A 21,987-nucleotide genomic window follows, 5' to 3' on the forward strand; every position below is an offset into this window, starting at 1 on the left:
CAACAGGTTTTGTGTCAGCCCAACTAGGAAACGTTTGCCCTCTGGAGTGATTTCCAACCCTCCTGGCTCGGAAATCTCAACTCCCCAGCAAATTTCGGATTTTTGCACTAGAAGACTACTCTGCTTCTGCATGAGCCCTTCTAGATCTGCATCAGCTCTGCGTGGGCCCTTTTGGCCCAGTGTCACCCCTTCCTAGGTCTGCGCTGCCTATTGATGTCTCTCTGCCTCTCTACTGCTGATCCTGGGTCCTGGAGAAAATACTCCATCCCAACTATCCCTACCCTCACTGCAAAAGCTCACTATCAAAAATATCTCGACAGTTGCTCTGCTTCAGAAAATCGATTCTCTAAACTCTCTTTGTCTGTTCTCCAAGTGCCCATCAAGCTTCCTCTTATAATCCTCTCATTGATCAATCAATGGCCTAGATTATATTCTAATGAATGGCTAGGATCATATTGACTTGATCTGTGCCTTCTTCTAGAAGTCTTACCCACAGTTTATAGTAAAACCCTTTAATTATTTTAATTTCCTAAGTTTAGACTTAGGGTCTCATTAAAAATAATTAATTATTTTAATAAAACTATCTCTGGGTGGAATTTCCCAAAACGATTTCTGGGTATTGGCGAATGCATGTGTCTAAGCCTCCCTGCAAAATTTGACACTTAGAGCACATCGAATGCTACCAAAAATCAACACTTCCTCTTAGCGAGGAATGTGCTCTAGCAATGCTTCCCACTTAAGCATCATCCTAACTTCCTAACACCGTTCTCTGTGCTACTGATGTCTAACATGCTATCCACCAACTACTGCGCTACTGCTGCAATTGTACTGTTGCTGACACTGCCACTGTCAACATTGCATCCGTACTGTTATCACAAAATCGTGTACTAAGGGCTGCTACTTAGCAAGATCTCATGTAACTACTTCAAACCAGGCTTTAGACTAAGGCTTAGCCTCCTTAGTCAGAGAGGGCTCTCTCACAGATTTTTGATATGGATTAATAATAAGAAAAGATGGCTAACTCTTCAAACAGTACATGAAAATAAGCTGGTTGGAACAACAAAATAACACCTCTTCCATTGGGCTCATGGAGTCAAACACCTCTGCAGTAAACTATTAACTGCTTAATCATGGAAGCCAAGGCATATAATGTTTAAACCCTCAGAACATTTCTCAAAAAGAACCTCAACTCATAAATATACACAGGAAGTCTGAGCACTAGGTGAATTCAGAGTGATTGCATATTTAGTGAGCTGTAAAATATAAAGGATAAAAACAAAACCACATATATTCTGAGCATTTGAACACATGATGAATCTTGGGAAGAAAAAGTAATCTTCATATTACTGTCAAAAGTCTTTTACATAAGCTGATATAAAAACTCTGTTTTTTGTATAAATCTCCAACCCCTTTACATTCATCCCTGATCCATATATAGGAACACACTATTCCCTCACTAGAGCGAGCTCAAAGGCTCTATTAACTACTCCTATATGCTATTTAACTAATTCATTAATTACAAAAGTGCTGAGCTGTAATTACACAAAATCCTAATCAAACTAAAACACTAATTCCATTCTCCTCGTAACATGATTCTTCTTGGATCCTTGACAGCTGTCCTCCTTCAGTTAGGCTGAGATGACTGAGCTAAAGATGCAATAAACCAGCTAACCTTGGATGCTTGAAAGCGCTGATGGCTCATTAATTGACCAAAAGATGTGCTCTGTTTATACGATCTCTGTCTCCCAACATTCTCCGAAAATGTAGCAGCGTGTTCCCAAATCTTTAATAACTCAAAGTATTGAACGCTGCTACCAAATACCATGTCTCCAGATAAGCTGTAAGCTGTATTGATGTACAGGTGTCTCTCTTCTAATATTCCTGGTCAAACTGTTTATTCTGCATGGAAAACATCACCTACAGCAGTTTCGTAGCGCGCTACGAAACTGCTGTCAACAACCTCTATTTGTTCCGTAGCAAATGAATCTGTAGTTGGTAAATGATTTGCTTGAGAATCTGCAGACATGTCACAATCCTTGGACTGACCCAGAAATGTGGTAGCAATTGAAAGAAACAATACTGGCCTTGAGAATTCCTGTGTGCTCTTAGCAAGAAGTCTGAATGGAGTCCACCTCTAAAACTGCAACTTTCAATAGAAAGAAAACAAAATGACCTGTATTTTCTCTTGTTACTTTGACTTGCTTCAAAGAAATGAAAGGCGCAACCGCATTCTGCAAAAGAGCTTTAGGAAATGATGCAACCAAAAAAAAGGTTTTCTGGATGCCAAATTCTTTCCCTTAACATTTCTTAGCTCTGGACTCGTGCATGAGATTGAATTACTAGTTGAGTCATCCATGTTTTCACTTAACTCCTATTTCCAAATCAAGTTACCCTTCATTCTTTGCAACGCAAACAGCAACCTAAGCTGTATAACCAATGCTTGTTCCAAACAAAACTGGCATGGATTCTCGATCTCCTTGAAAAGTTTACTCACGCAGTCCTCTTATGCGTTTATCTAGTCTTCAAAGTTCAGAACGAGCCTCCCACTCAAAAATGTCACCCTGCAATGGAATTGGACATAGAGAATGTCCCATCTGGCTCCAATTATTTTTTGTCTTACATCATATTCCTTTCCTTACAGTCTGAAGACCATTCTTTAATTGACCCTGCAAGTAAATATCCAGTAATAACCGGCTGCCCAAGACAAGCAAATACAATGCCACTAATCCCAGCAGCAAGAGATACAATTTTCCCTCAATCAGATGAAGATTGGATACACGACTTAAGAGAACAAAAGCAAACTCTCCAATCTGAGCCAGGGACATACCAACAAAGAAAGCCGTCCTAATGCTGTAACCAAAGCCCTTCACAACGATAGTAACCACAACGGTCTTTGCAATAATCACCAGAATCACAGATGCTAGCAAAATATCCACATGGTTCCAGAGAAACTGAACATGAATAAGCATTCCAATGCTACAAAGGAAGAGTGCTGCAAAGAGATTACGTATGGGTTCAACTTGCTCAAGTGTATGATGAGCGAAATCTGTGGTTGATATCATAACTCCTGCTGCAAATGAACCCAGTTCAAGGCTCAGACCTAACTTGTCACTGCACCAAGCCACTAGCAGGCAGAAGGCAACCGAGGCCAGCTGGTAGAGTTCATTTGTCTGAGAAGAGAGGCCTATCATTAGCTTCAGAAATCGGGGAACAAAAGACCAAGATAATATGCTTGTAGCTGTCAAGAACATGGACAATACTACTAACGATTTCATCATTGACATTATCCCTTGCAAAAGTCCACTGCTTCCACCCAAAACAGGTAGCAACGCAAATAGTAACCCAACAGCACAGTCCTGCAGAATAAGCGTTCCAACTGTGACTTGGCCATGAAGGGCGTTGACACTATTTCGTTCCATTAAAAACTTCAAAACCACTGCCGTTGATGACATTGACAGGAAAGCACCCACAAAGACACCTTCTGAAGATTTTGCCCCACATAGCAAAGCAGTAATGCCACAGAAACACATGAAAAGCAAGATTTGAAGCAGACTTCCCAAAACAGCAACGAATCCAACTCGAAGCTTTTTTGAAGAAAATTCTAGACCTAGGGCAAAAAGAAGGAAGACAACACCAAATTGGGCAACGGTCTCCACCTGTACCATTTCACTGACAAAACAACCAGTCTTCATTTCCAACACCAATTCTTGTATCCATCTGGTTTCCAGCAGAGTAACTGGTTCCAGAGGCGTCCTCTGTGGAATTACTGTTGCATTGAAAATTTGCAACACGTCTATACAGGTCCACAACGAATCCATCTCTATCCACAACTGGCAGGTGTAAGAATTTGCCATCATGCAAAGTCATACAAAAAGAGTCGCATCCCATTCATTACCTTCTCAACAAGTTCTTTGTGCGCCTTAGGCAACCCAAAAACACGATAACGGAAACAGTCCTCCTTTGTTTTCGAGTTACACATAAATATTAGCCCTTGAATGTCTTCCTTCACGCCACCAGCTGTTGAAATTTACTTTATGATTGATGATCCAATTGTCATCAGCTCGGCCTTGGTTCCTATTCAGAAGCCACCTCACATCTCTTCCTAGGGACAATCAAAGAATAGAACAAAATCCGGTTGAAACGCTGTAACATTTCCAAATGCTGCACGGTTCTCTTCATCTGCAATTTGCATTGATGCCGTGCCACCAGCAAGCAGAATACTGCTAAACAATTCTCGGCGTATATCCACGTCCCACTTATTTATATTCTCGATAACCATCTGGGGAAACCCGCGAAGTGAATGCCCTAAATTATCAATCTTTTCCATATGAAAATCCCTTTACTCTCCAAAAACCTCATAAGCCAGTCAGCTAAAACCTCCCCGCCAATGGGAGAAGACACCATAGCCTTCTGAAGAACATAACCATCATGGACTGCAGCAACACTTGTCGATCATGGAAGTTAATACCGCATTCTTTGCTACTGCACATAAAAATCAAGAGCAATTTTAATGTTTTGACCAAGTTCAACATTACGTGGGCATGGATCCACACTTGCAATTATAATGCCATCAAGGGCTATTTTCATCCGCTCCTCAATACAAAGATCTGATGATGTTTTTCTCTCCTCGGAGAAGACTCTCATACTTTGTAATCAGTGATGTCCATAGAGATTTACACTGGTCTGGACCACGATCAATTCCATGCTTGAACAAAGATGCCGAAATCTCTTCCCAGATTACCTTTTCCTTCTCTGTTTTAAACCTATTTTCCATATTCCCACGCTTCTTAGTTGGAGATATAACTGACAAGTCTACATTCAATGTTTCAGTGGGAACCTGAGAAACTCCAACAGCAGATTTCGCATTTGAAACTTTTAATATGTCAGACAATGTTATAGAAGGCACTGACGGAGATAAATGATCGATTATTAGTTGACTATTAGAATTTTGTTTAGAAGTTGTTGATGCTTCCATTGATGATTTTTTTTTCACACCTTGCAAAGATGTAATTTTTGGCACACTATCATCAAAGCTCCCAAGAACTTTGTGGTCTTTTCTGGATCTTTCTAACTTTAACTCTTTAGTAGTGACACCAGAAATATTTTCCATAGCCATTACAATAACTTCTGGCCGTTTGCTACTGTACTTCCGTACCACCTTTCTAAGTACTGTAGAAATGGTTCGTTCTATATGAGCAATTGGGCAATTTGGAGGGCAGCTTGCCAATGCCACATGTGCAGCTTTCTGTAGTGCTTCTAGAAGTTTCCCTTAAATATCTGTCATTTCCCAATTTCGCAGCGCAGCCAATGCAAGGTCAGTGTTTTCGCTACGAAATCACTAAAACAGATGGCGCTGCTAAACTGCTAACGGATTTATGCGCTGCGAAAACACCCTGTCTTTAAGCTAAGCTAAAATTTTTTACAACAGACTTTTCAGTGATAACACGTACTACAACTCCCTTTCAAGTGTTGCATCTGTGCCACTGCTAGCACTGCCACTGCCCACTGCCATTTAATTGCAAACTGTTTCTCTATTCCATCAACAACGACAAAACATCCCAAATTACTGAACTAACTGCGTTCAATATGATACAACGTGAATGCTGAAGCATGACTGCTGTTAGTCTCTACGCTAACCCTCTGAATATTCTGTACTGCTACTGACCTCTGCTCTGTGCCATCTGCACTGCTCAAACTCTGGCACTCCTAGCCAATGCAACTGTCTCCCCGACACTCCTCGACACCATCCAACGCTAGTTCATCTTGCTACCTCTGATCTGGGCTCCCTTAGCAAGGAATTTATCCAAGAGGTGGGCTCCTCAAGGATCCTGCCCATCTGTAGCTCTTTCGAACTACAACTCCAAATCAGCCCACCTCCCTCCTGGAGGTATCTCGGTTGTCATGGTGAACTCCTCCTCTTCGATCTTCGCGGGCGCAACCTTTAGATCGTGCTTCTCATCTTTGTCCTTCTTCCTGAGAGGACACTGAGTTGTGTAGTGACCCATCTCACCACACCTGAAGCACTTTATCTTCGAGACGTCCTTCTTACGTCTTTGCTGCTCCTGCTGTCCCTTCGATGCAAGGGCTTCATTCTCCTTATCCTCCTTGGGCTTTGACCCACTGCTGCTGCTTCCATCAGGTTTAACCTTGACTAAGTCTCTCCTCAGCTCCTCTTATTTTAGAGCTACCCACATCTCATCCCAATTCGGTAAAGCTGCTCTGCCTAGGATACTCTGGACATAGACTTGCCACTCATCTAAGACAGAATTGAGGGCCAGTCTAACCAACTCTGAATCTTGAGGTGTATGCCCCACAACAAACAATTCATCATGGGTCTCCCGTAGCTTCGTGAGGAATGGATCCACACGCTCCCCCTTTTGCATCTAAGCAGATCTCAGCTTATGTTCAAGGTACATCTTCTGCTTCTCGGAAGATCCCTGATATAACATAGACAAAGCGTCCCACATCTCCTTAGCAGTCCCTCTGCTAGCAATATGACAGACCACATGATCCTTCACTCCGTCGAGGATCATTCTTTTTGCCTTCGCCATCTCAGCCTTGTATTTCTACAACTGATATGCATCTGTAGGGACAGCCAACACACTATTGATGTATGTCTTAAGGGTATGCTCATCTAGAAGGAACGATGTCCTTGATTTCCAGATGACATAGTTGGATTTTTTGTCCAACCTATCTTGATCCCTCAATCCACTGGTTGCCATTTTTGCCACAAATGTCGAAAATATCCTCTCCCCTTTGTGCTGCTGCTGTGCTAGCCTACGCACTCCCTGCTGGAGCTAGTAAAACTGTTGCCCCTTGCGGCTCCTCAACTCTAGATAATTCGAATTCCTTGGCTAGGAATTCTCTAAGGAAGAAATTCCCTCAACCATGCTTCTCCTCTCTTCTGACAATTTTCTGCCCAACAAACTGCATGCAGAAAAATCTACCTCCCACTAGCTTCTCCTCACGCTGAGGTTTTAGCGTTTCTCTCTCTGCCACGGGAAAATTTTGAACTGGGAGTCTTTCCTCTTTGTCGACTTACTCAGAGATAGACTGCCTCGAAAATCAGCCCTCTGGCTAGGATTGCGCAAACCCTCTGGGGTTTCGAACTACTGGCTCCTGCAGCTTTTCGATTTGCCTCTTCTGCTCAGCGTTGGGTTCTTTGGCACTGCTCTTCTTGTTCAACCTGCAACTCCGATACCATGTGAAAAATCCTAAACCAGAATCCCTACTACATCAACTGATGATAGTTCTCCTACTTGTTAGATTTACATGAACAAGCTATTTGCAGTTTCCTACGACAAATATTGAAATACATACACTGCAGCCTTCCCTTAATTAATTTATATGTGGAAACAAGAGACTGAGCAAGAAAGAAACTACAACACAATAACATCGTTGTTTTTGGACAAATGTCTCCGAAAAAACCCAATGCTGGAAAACCGTGCAACAATTCTGAGGGTTTTTATTCTTATGTAGTAGTTTTTTAATACAACTCTAGATGCCCTTTCGGCAATCCAGTTACAGAGAAAATAAACTGGCAAAAAAACTTAGTAAGATTACCTCACTTTACCCAACAATTCTGATTGTTCCGGCAGTTGAACCAACTGTCCTCGGCTATCTCTGCATTGGCCCTGTGTCAGCCTCAACAGGCTCTGAGTCAACCCAATTGGGAAATGTCTGCCCTCTAGAGAAATTTCCAACTCTCTCGGATCAGAAATCTCAACTCCTCGGCAAATTTCAGATTTCTGCACTAGAAGACTGCACTGCTTCTGCGTGAGCCCTTCTGGCTCTGCTTTAGCTCTGCGTGGGCCTTTCTGGGCCTTCTTGGGTCTGCACTGCCTCCTCTTGGTGTCTCTGTGCCTCTCTGCTGCTGATCCTGGGTCCTGGAGAAGATACTCCAACCCACTGTCCTTGCCCCTCACTGCAAAAGCTTAATATCAAAAATCTCCTAGCAGCTACTCTGCTTCAGAAAATTGATTCTCTGAACTCTCTCTGTGTGTTCTCTAAGTGCCCATCAAAATTCCTCTTATAATCCTCTCATTGATCAATCAACAACCTAGATTAGATTCTAATCAATGGCTAGGATCTTATTGACTTGATCTTCGCCTTCTTCTAGAAGTCTTACCCAAAATTTATATTAATATCCTTTAATTATTTTAATTTCCTAAGTTTAGACTTAGGGTCTCATTAAAAATAATTGATTATTTTAATAAAACTGTCTCTGGGCAGAATTTCCCAAAATGATTTCTGGGTATTGGAGAATGTATGTGTTTAAGCCTCCCTGCAAAATTTGAGACTTATAGCACATTGGAAGCTACCAGAAATCAATATTTCTGTCACCTGTAGCACAAGTGCTTCAAGAGATATAGAAGCCTCCTAGAGACAGCCTCTGGGTTGATTGTAGACCAGTGCCTAGGACATCTTAAGAGAGGAGTGCTTTTGAATATTATCAGTAGGGCTTTTTGTTGCCCTCCAATTGTCACGCAGTTTGAAAGGAAATAATTCAAGGGGTTTGGTTCAATAGTCCTTCATCAAGGTAAAGTCAAGCAAATACATGGATCTAAATCTTCAGGGGGTAAATCGGGCTAATCTCAAAGAGAAATGTCTGGTTCTGGTGGCTGACACACAACAATAGGAAACTTTAATACTGGTGTTGTAGTAAAATGAAGAGGAGGATAGAAAGGAGGGAATTTGATGCATAGGACTGGAAACAATACAAAATTCTAAGCAACAATGTTCCGACAGAAGTATGGAAGACTGAAGAGGTGAAATGGTAGGAATAGTGGAGTGCTAATTTAGGTCCCAATCTCTATACATCATGAGTACATTTGTCACCAAATAACCTTAAGTAAATATGTGCACATTATAGGTACATTAGTAAATCTGTAGTTAACACAGGTACTGTTACTACTTAGCAACAAATATACAACCATGAATCAGAGTGAAACTGACATCTTCATTACACTATTTTAGAGGGAGAAAACATACATGAAGTGATAAACAAAGGGGAAACATACTGCACATTGCTCTAATTGGAATCACCAAAGAGTTTCCTTAATCCTTCAAAATGAGTCCAATTCACCAGTCCATTTACCTTCAACAATGTATTGCTCAAGTCCCTCGTGAATAGGCAAATAGAACCAAAGTGGAATCACAGAATTTGGACCTCTCAGCTGCAGAATTCTGGAACCTCTATTAAGCGTTTCTTCTCCCTATTTATAAGGAGAAAGGGAGCTTTGAATCAATAGTTAAAAAATATCTCAGCTAAGGGCCAGATGTCTGATTGACTAGCTTTCTTGGCGTGTGATGTCCTGCTATCCAAAATTATTACAAAGGATTTGATTCCTTTCTTGACAATACATAGAAATTACAGAATAATAGGAAAAGGAAAACTGAATGATGATTAGAGGAAAGTATCCCCACACCATCTCTGTAATGGCCTCTGATCAGGGCACACCTCTACGCTGATGTGCCTTCCTTGCTGCTCGGCTGGTTCCCATCGCTTTCGCCTTAACTGCTTGACTTCCCCACTCTCTGGAGCTGGAAGCTATTAACGGTGGTTGCTCATCACAGAGCGGAAGCAGAGATCGACCTGGCGGTACTTCGTTGTATGACTAAGTGGAGCTCCATGTTGTACCATTAAATGTTCCTGACACCCATACCTCCATTTACTCCATGAAGATGTGCACGCGAAGTAGTCTAATTCATTTTTGCTGCCCCATGTAGCCCTTGGTTTCTTGTTACAGGGGCTTCCATAGGACTAGCCCATATCGATTTCCAATTGCTCCATGCCTTCATTCAATACCTTGGTTGTCGACTCATTACGCCTTTAAAGCTTTGTACCACGCTATCGGAACATTATTGCATCGGGACTTTTATTCTAAAGGATGTTACAAAACAGCGAGTTCCGATGCTCCTTGGCCCCCTTTGGTTTAGCCCCTTTCAGTATTTCTTCATTATAGGACCGAGGGCTGTGACCTAGGGCTTAGCCTTAAGGTGCTAGGGCCTTTAGACTCCTGTCAGGGTTCGTTTTTTCTTTGTAAATAGCTTTGCGCCCCTTTCCTTTAGGTTCCTCTGGCGACCATGTGTTAGCCAAATATCGGAGCCTCCTTATCGACGACTTCCAATTGGGGTTTTTACTCTGGAATCGTGATATTTCAATTTCTTCGATCGTCGATAGCCCTTTTTGCTCTGCCCAAGCCCCACGCCCTTGGTTCTTTGACTCTTATCGTGACTGTGTGCCAACCTTTATATCGGAGCCCCCTTATCTACACTTTTTCATGTGTTCACTGCTTTAAAGTGCCGACATCCATCAACCTCCAATATGCGATCTCCAACATGACCTCATCACTGCCACATGGTAGTTCTTGAGTGGTGACATGTGTCACTCAGATATGCCCCCATAGGACCCTGAAAATGCCAAAATAGACTGCCACGTGTCCCTTCGTACCGCCACATCATGCTGATGTCAGCTGCCATGTGTCCTCATCAGAGCCAATGTTGTGCTGCCACGCGTCATTATGGGAGCCAATCCTGTGCTGCCACGCAACTATCGCTGCTCTCCTAGGAAAATTCGAACTTCTGTGTTAGAAGTCCCTTGAGAAGAGAATTCCCACAGTGTGTGCTCTTCCTTCCTCCCGATGCTATTTGCACTAGGAAACTATTGCAAAATCTGCGTCCCAGCTGAAGATCTGCTCTACAAGGAAAATATTGTTGCTCCCTTCTGCCTCTGATAAGCTTTGATTGGAAAACTTAACTTCTTTGTCGACTCACTCAGCGAAATAGACCTTTCCTGAAAACTCAACCCCCCTGGTCCAGGGACTGCGTGTGTCTTTCAGGATTTTGAAATGCTGCCTACGCAGAAATTCAAACCTCCTCCTCTTCTGCTACTGAGCCCTTTGGCTTCTATCTGTGCTCTGATGCCATATGAAAATTTAGTGACCCTGAATCCTACTGCAGCAACTGATAATGTTTCTTCTATTTGTCAAATTAATCAAACAAATTACTTGCAGTTTCCTACGACAAATATCGAAACATATACGTTACAACCTTCACAAATACAATACCGTGGAAGAAATAAAAACACTAGAAGAATAGATGTACACACAATAAAACATCGTTATTTTTGGACCAGTGTCTCTGAAAAAACCCAACTTCGGAAAACCGGTGCAATAGTTGAGGGTTTTATTATTATGCAGTAGTAAATCTGAGTACAAATCCACAGAAGCTCAAATCTAGCTTTCCATACAAAGAAAATGATTGACAGAAGTCTAGTGAGAAAAATCTCACTTCCACTGGTGATCCGATACTGACTTTAGCCCAAGATGAGCTACTCCTTGCTGGCTCTCGTCACCCTATGCAGATCTGCGTCAGCCTTGCTTGGACCAGCATCTCCTTCACTCTGTTGATCAACTGCTGTTCTGGAAACTCGATTTTTTGGCCTCCAAGCTCCCACTCCGGCTCCTACCACTGAGTCTCAACTTCTCCTCAACAAAATACAGATCTCCCTCTGAAGCTTTGCACCGCTTCTCTACACTGCGTCAACCTTTCTCTGGAGTATGCCGTCTCTCTGCTATGCACTCACCGGATTGGAAAAAACTTCCTTCTGGCCTTACTATCCTTGCCCCTCTCTCATTGCTTCAAAACTACTGAATCACCTTTGGCAACACACAGCTGCTACTCTGGAGTTCGATTTCCCAACAATATCGAATTCTTGGTGGCTCCAAGTGTGTTCTCCAAACCCCATCAAATTTCTTCTTATAATCTCTCATTGAGGCTTCAACGACCAAGATTAAAACACAATCAATGGCTAAGATTAACTAGAACTCGATCCATGTCTTCTTCTAGAAGATTTCACCATGACTTAATTAATAGTAAATACCCTTTAATTAATTAGTTTTCCTAAGTTTAGACTTAAGCACTATTAAAAAAAAGAATAATTATTTTAATTAAGTCGTCTCTAGGTGGAATTTCCAGAAATGATTTCTCGGTTTTGGATAATACATGTATTCTAGCCTCTCCACCAAATTTCGTGGATAGAACACATCCGATGCTAGAAAAATCAACAAAACCAACCTTCAAGAGTCATTACTATCCATTATCCATATAACACTATTGCCTTCAATATATTTCAACCAACTCCATCAACAATCAGGCCTAATTGAGACTAGCTCATCTAGGGTTACATCAAACCTATCACAAGTGCTAGAACATCTTTACACTGATCATGCTAGGGTTTCTAGATTTCATATCTCAAACCTTTGTCATAATCCAGGGTTTTTTCCAAACCCTAACCTCATGATACCCATCAAACCCTAATAACCAGATTGCCTAGGGTTTCCTTCAAACCCTAGCTTTATTTTAGGTCTCCTCCATCTTCTTTTGTTTCCATCAATGGTGTCTTCATAGGGGTGGTCTTCAATGACTTTTCTTTATCCCAACTTTGAAACCATGTTAATTTTTCTTAGGGCTATATTGTTCTTTGCTTTAGATAATTGCATTTCATTATTTACACATTGAATTCACCCCACAACATTATAACATTATTTAGTAATATATGCAATTATATAGAAAGAACAATATCATCATCAATGCAATAGAACATAAAGGAACAATAGAAGAAAAGCATTCACACATAGAGACACCAAGATTGGTCGAAGACCAAGGCAAAACCCCACAAGGGGGAAAACCCTTTCAAATTCTTCTTCTTATTAGATTGTCATTGAATGTTTCAACGAAGAGAGAGAATAGTATTCAAAACCGACCGGTTCAAACCAGAAGCCAATCAAATTGGCTGATTGATTAGCAAACTCCACCGGACTGGTAGAAAAACTCGGTTAGACTGCCCTCCTCACTGTTTTTTTGGTCAAAATAGGCATAAATCGACCGATTTTCCCATAAATCGGCTAACTTTGTCATAAACTGGTCAGTTCACTGTGAGGCCAGCCGCAGACCCGACAGGAAGTGGTTTTGTGAGTTTTGAAGCAGTTTTGAGGGAAACTTGGGTCTGTTTCCCTCCAAAATCAACCCCTCCAAGAAAAGCATGTCTCCCCTCTCATTTTCCTCACACATCTCAACCCTAGCAATGCTGACAATCAATGGTAATGTAAATTCTTAAAGTAAAAGGATGTTTTACTTAAATTTTTAACATTACCATAAAATGACTCAGGATGTTTGAGAGTGGTCTTGAACTTATTGGATGTTATATGGAGAAACTACAATTTTCGATTTCACTCAAAATTCAACAGTGTTAATGTTTTTCGAGATGTCATGGTTTGGGGTTTTGCAATGTTTCCATTTGATTCTATTACGCATGGGGGTATTTTATTGACATTTGATCAAGAGCATGGACCCCTTTAAGAACCTTGATGTTGGTGGCATTGATTGTTGAACTTTGTTGATGTTGGTGGTATTGATTGTTAAACTCCTCTACCATGGCCATAACAAAAATGTACCTTTCACTCAAAGGAAAATAAGTGGTTAGGCATGCAAAGCTTTTTCTACCACATTATAAGGTTGAGGAGATGAACCCTTCACTCAAAGCAAATCACTGGTTAGGCATGTTAAACTTTTTCAATTTCTATCATATTATAAGGTTGAGCAATCCAAGTTTGAATACTTTGAGCTAGATGATGTTTATATATATCTTGTTGATGATCCCATTTCTAGTATCATTGAATCAATGACGAGTTTCATGAGTGATTATGTTGATCAATGATTAGTAGTTTTGATGTCTAGTTTTGCTGCTACTACTACCACTACTCCTGAGGTTGCAGAGGAGTTTTAGGGATCCTCAAACTCTGAGCCAGATTATTTATGTAGGTCATGTTGACGATCCCATGTCTACTAGTGGTGATGAGTTTGAACATGATGATGAATGATCATTTTGATCACTGATATGTAGAATTGTAGTAAGTTAGTGGCCCCATAGCTTGTAGCACTATTTTTGGACTCTAGAGGCCATTTAGAGCTTCATTGATTATGTATTTTGTTGTTGATATGTATTGCACTCGGTGCCATTTTGATATATTCACTTTTACATGGTATATAGATGAACAAACTTTGGATATTTTGTCTCTACTGGTTTGGAATCATGGTTTGAACTCTTAAAAACAGTTTTTTTCATTAAAAAAGTAATTTTTACAAATTTGTGGAAAAAACCTGTGAACAGTTTATGAGACCAACGTTTCAGACTAACTTAGTGAGTCCATCATCAGGGCAATGAAATTTGTCTTTTGAGAAGAGAGAGCGTGAAATCATGGAGCTATTAATAGTTAAAAGAGAATTTATTTGATGTCTCATTTTATTGTCGACTTATTAAATGACTAACTGGTTAATATATATATATATATATATATATATATATATATATATATATATATAATTTATTTATTTTATTTTTATTTTTATTTATTTATTTTTTTTAATTTTTATTTTTTATTTATTTTTTATTTTTAAATATGTTTACCGGTTTAAATTAGTGATTGATTATGTACATACTTTTAAATTTACATATTGACAATTATTAATTAATTTATTATTATTATTTATTTATTTTTTTAATGTTAATGGTTTAATTAGTGAATGATAATGTAATTATTAAAATTTATTTACTTGATAATTTATTTATTGATTTATATTCTTTGCTTATGTATTAAAAGCAGCTTAACTAGTAATGAAAATAATTTTAAAGATATAGTTTGAAGGTTTATTTAAGATGACTTATTAGGGTTAAATAGGGTGTTAGTTGTGATAGGTTATATTTATTTATTTGTTTATTTATTGTATCTCTGCATTTACTGCTTTTTTTATTTTATTTAATAGGGGTTTCGAGGTGTTACTTAATTTTAGTCCGTCATCTCTATTCATGTTGTTGGAGGATGTTTCTATTTCAATTGCCGCTTTCACCCTTTTTTTTAAATAATGGTCTTCTTTGTGAATTAATTTTGCTTGTTCCACACAGATATAGTGTGAGGAGGAACCTGCATGCTCTGCCAATCTTGATTTTTCTGATCCGTTTCTTGTGATATCATTAATGTATTCTTTTAACCTTATGCCAAAGGATCTCCCTGTTTCACCTATATATACTTTTCCACATGAGCAGGGGACCGAGTATACTCCTTTGTGATTTTTTGGGTCTATTAAGTCCTTGGTAGAATCAAGCATGTTTTTGATCGTGTTAGGGGGCGTGAAGGCAACCATGATGTTATGTTTGGTGAGAATTCTAGCAATTTTGTCTGTGGTTCCTTTTATATAGGGTAAGGAGATTCTAGGGTTTTCAAGAGTTTTTCTTTTTTGGGATTTGGTTGTGGATTCTTTAATTATTTTTTGGATAATGTTTTTCTGATAGCCATTGTTTATAAATACCTTGCAAAGATGGTTAAGTTCTTCCTCTAAATGTTCAGGATCAGAGATTCTAGAAGCTCTGGTAGCTAGGGTTTTGATGACACCAAATTTTTGTTTTGGATGGTGGTGGGAATTTGAATGAAGATATTTGTCAGTGTGAGTTTGTTTCCTGAAGACCTAGTGGCTAAGTTTACCATTTTTCTTGGTAAGGAGGACATGAAAAAATTAATTATTTCATGTATTCTTTTAAAGACTGGTTCATTGAGATCTGACCAGTGCTAGTTTGACTGGTTCTAGTTTGAACCCTGGTTTAATAGGTGGGTCGGTCTCGTCATCAATTCCGAGTTTGAATACTATGAGAGAGAGTACAATAATCCAATTTTTTATCCACAAGACTATTAAGCAAAATCAACCAAACAATATCCCAAAGATGAACCTTTTTGTAAGTTCAAAGTGTTTCAGCTGCACGCACATCTCTCTCTCCATGCGGTTGGAACCTAGGGTTTGATTTTGAAAGTTGACTGCAGTTGACCGCAGATTCCGATAATTGATGACAGTGGACCACAGGCTGGTGAACGGTGATTTTGATTAGTACTATTGTTGGGTTCATCTTTAGGATACTATTTGGTTGATTTTGCTTAATAGTCTTGTGGATAAAGAATTGGATTATTGTACTCTCTTTGCTAAAACATTCGATGAAAATCTAATAAGAAGAAGAATTTGAAAGGGTTTTCCCTCTTGTGGGGGTTTTCTTGGTCTCCGACCAATCCTGATGTCTCTATGTGTGAATGCTTTTCTTCTATTGTTCCTTTATGTTCCACTGCATTCATGATGATATTGTTCTTTCTATATAATTGCATATGTTGTTGAATAATGTTATAATTCTGTGGGGTGAATTAAATGTGTAAATAATGAAATGCAATTACCTAAAGCAAAAAACAATACAGCCCTAAGAAAATTTAACTCTTTGCATGTTATCTTGTAAGTGTACCTATCAGTGTTGAAAATATCGGTATCGGCAAAATATCGGCGAGGGTCCAAAAAATATCTTATCGGCAATATCGGCTAAAATATCGGCAAATATCGGCAAGCATAAAAAATAATTTTTTCAGATTTTTAAATGTAGCCGATATTTTGCCGATATTTTCAAATATCGCGATATTTTGCCGATATTTTCCGATATTTGCCGATATTTTGAAAATATCGCGATATTTTCTCGGCGATATATCGTTTTGCCGAAAATATCGCGACGCGATATTTTCGAATATCGCCGATATTATCAACAGTGGTACCTATTGTTGAATCTCTATTTTCTATATGTCTAACGTATGGAATATGTTAAAATCTAGGGTTTTCTATTGTGCCCTAATTTGTTGAAAATTTATTAAATGCTATCTAGATGTCACTATTGCATGCATTACTCATGAACAACATGTGAATAATATCCCAGTGGTGATCTCTTACTAGCTCTCCCATGAAAATTCCATTATCCATTGCATAGATAATTGCTTGAGTTTTGGTGCTAGGGCATCAAGATTTCAGCCTCCTTAGAAACATTTTGGCTGTCCTATCAAATCATAGACTCCATATTCCCAAGGAACAAGGGACTGGTCCATTTTGTTGGTGATCAAACACATCTCTTATCCATAAACTCTTCTCTCTTTAATTCAGCCCCTTTAAGGCCAAGCTCACTAACTAGGGCTTGGTGTGATTGTGAATCCCTAGGCAAGGAATGTTTTTGGCATTGGAGAGCTTAAACATCAAGAGGAGTGTATTTTCCACAAAATCTCTTCTTTTGGTGGGCATCCACTTCAATCTTGTTGATAAATTTCTTTCCCCTAGTTCTTTGCCTTAGGGTAAACCCTAGTCTAGTCTAGCTTCAAATTAAGAGCTTGTTAGCGGGTTTCATGTGCTTTGATCTTGCTCACATGCATTGCTGGAAACCCTTTCTCCTTGCCTTCACCTTTGGCCATCCCAACACTCAACTTACTAATCAAACCCTAGGTCTTGTGCCTCATCTTATAGGTCTCTATAAAGAAAGTGAATTGCCTCCTATTGGAGCCTTAAGCCTAAATTGTGACTTTCTTATAGAAGCCAGGGTTGCGGGGGAGCGCCCACTCCCTCTTGCTGTCGTTCCCAATTCGCACTCCGAGTGGGAGCATTTTCAGGAGAGTGCTCCTTGCCTTTTGGGAGTGTTTAGTTTTTTTTGCAAAAAAAATTGCAATAATACTCCAAATGCAATTTTTTTTCAAAGAAACAAATAAGTTTTGAGTGGGGAAGCCTAATGATCAAGCCTATGGCCCTAGTATTGATATGTGATTCATGGTAATGTTTAAATTCGACATTCTCCGTAGTCTTCATTTTCATCCTTTTACTTAAATTTTTAACATTACCATGAAATGACTCAAGTTGTTTGAGAGTGGTTCCTACTTCATTGGATTTCATATGGAGAAAATAGAATTTTAGATTTCATTCAAAATCCAGCAGACTTTATTGACGGGTCCGGTGCTATCCAGAAGCTCAGACAAAATCCAGCAGATAAATTTGTTATCCAGAAGCTCAGACTAAGACATTCTGGGAGCTTACTTGGAAAAAATGGAAGAATGAAGAGACACCTTTCATTGTCACAAGACAGTGCCTCTTCCAGGGTGAACCTTGTGTGTTCTTACTTTTTACACATCAGGCAACGACTGAAATAGGATGGAGTTTATTTGACTGCTTCTGCTCTCTCTATCCATTCTTCACGATCTCATACTGTATTATAATAATTATAAAAATTATAATACTAGTGTTACAAACATCTTGATTTTGTCGCGAAATTGTGATTTTTTTGGCCTGGCCGATGTTTCCCAATTTTTACTAATATTCTGGTGGTATCTTATTTTTTTTATCTCTGCCAAATTTTACGGACATATTTTCACAATTTTTATGATTTTTTGGTTTTTCAGACCCTTGCTGATTTTATCCCAATGCTGATATTTGCAACATTAATACTCATACAATAATTATAAAAACTACCAGATATCCATCTTAACCTTGGATCTATGAAGCTTGGAGAGTAATCAGAATGGGATCTATAAATGTACCTTGTTTTTGACCCCTGTGGGTGTTTAATAGATCCAGTGTGAAGATTGATGTATGCTAATAGATATGGTTTGCTTGGATGCGACTTGTTGATCCACATAAAAATACTCGCATAGGGACCATAGTTTCAGATTCACTGGTTTCGCTTATTTTTCCAGTTATTTTAGATTTAAATCATCTGGTTTCCTTGGTTATCATTTCAATTCAATTGTCTCATGGCCAAGGTAGGATCTTGTCTTCTTTATTTTTTCAACCATGAATTTTGCAGTGTTGCATTAACTGATTCATGATATCGCCCTACTTTTAGAGAAGGTTCTTCCAAAAATTTGCTGCAGTGTTATTTGGTTTCCTGCTTATGATGAGAATGTAACAAGCGCCTCATTTGATGCACACACAGCAAGGCAATACTCGAGTCACTGAGGAGAAGAGCTCACTTGATGACTGATGGATTTAATAGTTGCCGGAATGTAGTCTGCAATTTCACTGAAGGTTAGTACATATTCTTCATTAGGCAATGTTGGACTCGTGGTTGTGCTTTATGTTCAAAAATATGAGACACCAATCATTTTGATCCAGGGGCTATGTACTCATTCCCACAAATAAAGTTACCACCCAAAGCTATAGCTGCTGCCAAAGAGGCTGGAAAGGCTCCAGATGTATTTTATTGTCTCAAGTTGCTAGAGGCAACAGGAATATCCACTGTCCCTGGTTCAGGATTCGGTCAAAAAGAAGGGTAACATATTTATATCATTTCTGGTTAAATTTACCTGTATGTGCAAGTAGAAAGTATTTTGGTGATCCTCTTTCTTAGATTGTGCATCCCCAGTCATAACTTTTCACCTAATATTCGTGGTATTTACAGGGTTTTCCACTTGAGAACAACAATTTTACCTCCTGAAGAAGAGATGCCTGAGATAATGAAAAGTTTTAAGATTTTCAATGATGACTTCATGGCAGCATATGAAGGCTATAGTTGGTCAAGACTGTAAAGACAACTTTCTGGGCATTCAAACTTTCATGGAGAACACAATGCTTTATCTGTTATCTTCATATTACAATGTGGTATATTTTCAAAGTAGGCCTGCCTGGCATTATTAAAGGAAGAGACTTTGTTGTCTGTTGTGTAATTATTTGAATGGGACTATTGCCTACTCAAATTTGTTTGGTTTGGTTCAGGACTCTGGCTAACCAAACCGAATTTGCATATAAACGCTGTGTGAAATATGTTTCATATTTTCATTCAAGCCACTTTTACAGACACTGTAATCATAAAAATCACAAATGTCTGCGATGCTGTATAGTCTGACCCAAATCTCCTACTGTTAATCAAGGGTTGCATAACAAAGTAACATTGAACAAACCCCTTGCATCTATCTCGGAATTTTGAATAAATAAGCCATGTGAAAGATGGGCCACCTTCTAAATGCATCTTTTGATGTTGATCTAGGTGGTCTGCTGGATAAAGACATCGACAATCATTTGTTAACAGAAAAACATGAATACGTTGAAGATCTTTATAGGGCATATTAGATGAAATTTGTAAACTGAGTTCTACGATTATTCATGGTTCACAAAGCTTTCAGGAGGCCGAATTAATAGTGTCAGTCATATAATTTACGGTTAAAAACTAAATTGGATCATGGGACATTGAGCCCAAGCTTTCACTAAGCACATTATGTCAATTTTTTAAATATGGCTGAGGTTCCAAAAAGTCCCAGTTTTTTTTCTAAACATTAATTATATGGCTTTATTTACAAAAGGGTATAACAAGTTAGAGAGTTTTCCTAAGTTTCATCTGTGGACTATGGGAAGTATTTGAAAGGTTTCTGAAATATATGTAAATGGAAAAAAATATAAATATAGCATTTACATCTTTTCAATATTTTGTTTAGCATACTTTTAAATAATATAAGATAATTTTATTGATGTCTAACAAATGACCACAAAAGTAGGTCAAGTAGGAGTGCATTCACAAAAGGAAAAATATTATGATGAAAGTTTCAATGACCAATATAAATTGTATATAATTCAATATTTTGTTTAGCATACTTTTAAATAAGATAGATAATTTTATTAATGTCTAACAAATGACCACAAAAGTAGGTCAAGTAGGAGTGCATTCACAAAAGGAAAAATATTATGATGAAGATTTCAATGACAAATATAAATTGTATTTATAAAAAAAAGAGATGAAGTTATAGATGTCTTAAGTTCAGTTTTTTTTATTCCACTATTTGTGGAAATTTTGCGCAAATTTGTAGCCCACTCAGTGTCAAGTTTTTAGCATAATGTTTATTGCCCACAGCCCCAAAGAGTTAGGTGATATAAAAACTGATAATGCTAATTCTTTTGAAACTTTTAGGACTAATCTACGACATTTATCTTTCAGCTGATATAAAAATAAACAACATGCACAGAATTTAGGACACTTAGTTTTTGGTCAAACTCTGACCTTGGAAAAACCCCACAATGGAGAAACCAATCTTCAAGGAGGCTTTTATTTGCTTCTTAGGAAAACAATTACACAGCAATAAACCCTTTTCTCTGACACAGTTCAGCCTTTTATCTCTAAAATTCATGCCACACAGTTAACCTCTAATAGCAACAGTAAATGCAATGACAACAAACTTGTCTACCTTGAATTTCGAGCCCTTTTACTGACAAAATATCCTTGAACTTCATGCCAGAGATCTGCCCTTTATTTCTGGAAATTTGGGCATGCAATAACTGCCCCCTTCCTTGATTTTTGGGCCAATAAATGAGGACACAGTCCCTTGAAATTTGGGACTGTAGTAGATAGGTCTCTTCCACAAATTTCGAAGCAAGAACAACTGCTCTCTTCCTGGATTTTCTCGCTGGTCTTCTTCAAGAAACTCATTCATAGTCAAACTGTTGAAGCTGCTCCCTAGAATTTCGGGCCAACAACTTGGAATGTGTGTTGCTCTCTCACAGGCTTAAACTCGGCTTGCACGCTCTTTGCTAAAGGTAGTCTCTCTCTCCCTCTCCCTTAGCAACCTGCTATCCCGGCTTCCTCCTCTTCTTCTTCTTCCTCTGTTTTTTGCCTTTTCTCTCTTTTTGTCTTTCATGAGATAGGAGAACCCTAACCCTATTGATCAAGGGCTGATCTCAGCCCATGAGATCAACGATGGAGATCATTCCCTCACTTGACCCCCTTTTAATGGGGTCCCCCTCATTAATGACTCCTAGTCACTTTATAACTTTAGTTTTGTGCCTTTTACTTTTTCTCCACATAAAGTCACTTTAATATTAGAAAGTACTTTAGTATTTTTTCTCATAAAGTCACTTTAAGACATAAAGTGACATTAATATAAAGTACCTAGTACATGTACCAAATAAAGTGACTTTTCCACCATGACTTTAATATAACTCAAAGTCACATGCCAAAAAGGTGTATCAAAGTGTTTTCCTAGGCAAAAGGGCTAATTCACTAGGAAACACCTCATTGGTACCCTAATATTTTTAACACCTTCTTACCAAGGAAGGTGTTTCTCACCGCTCCCATCCCCTTTGAAATACACATGCTTGCCCCTTGGC

General features: G+C 38.8%; 1 protein-coding gene and 1 pseudogene across 2 annotated transcripts in view; one reads left to right on the forward strand and one right to left on the reverse strand.

Annotated features, from left to right (window-relative positions):
• Positions 1–19,688, forward strand: part of LOC149247442 (glutamate--glyoxylate aminotransferase 2-like) — a 251,463-nt gene extending 231,775 nt beyond the window's left edge. For both annotated transcript variants that reach the window (XM_089458217.1, XM_089458218.1), the window contains exons 12-14: positions 18,830–18,921; positions 19,009–19,165; positions 19,295–19,688. In XM_089458217.1, the coding sequence (XP_089314343.1) occupies positions 18,830–18,921; positions 19,009–19,165; positions 19,295–19,421 (376 nt within the window). In that variant the 3' untranslated portion in view covers positions 19,422–19,688. The remainder of the gene's footprint in view (positions 1–18,829; positions 18,922–19,008; positions 19,166–19,294) is intronic.
• On the reverse strand, positions 2,607–3,833 carry LOC149247443 (K(+) efflux antiporter 5 pseudogene; annotated as a pseudogene).
• Positions 19,689–21,987: the final 2,299 nt, after the last annotated feature.

This window comes from Pinus tabuliformis, chromosome 7 (genome assembly GCF_031772625.1).
Source record: "Pinus tabuliformis cultivar Carrire ecotype Pingquan chromosome 7, CPIR1, whole genome shotgun sequence".
NCBI classification, from domain to species: domain Eukaryota; kingdom Viridiplantae; phylum Streptophyta; class Pinopsida; order Pinales; family Pinaceae; genus Pinus; species Pinus tabuliformis.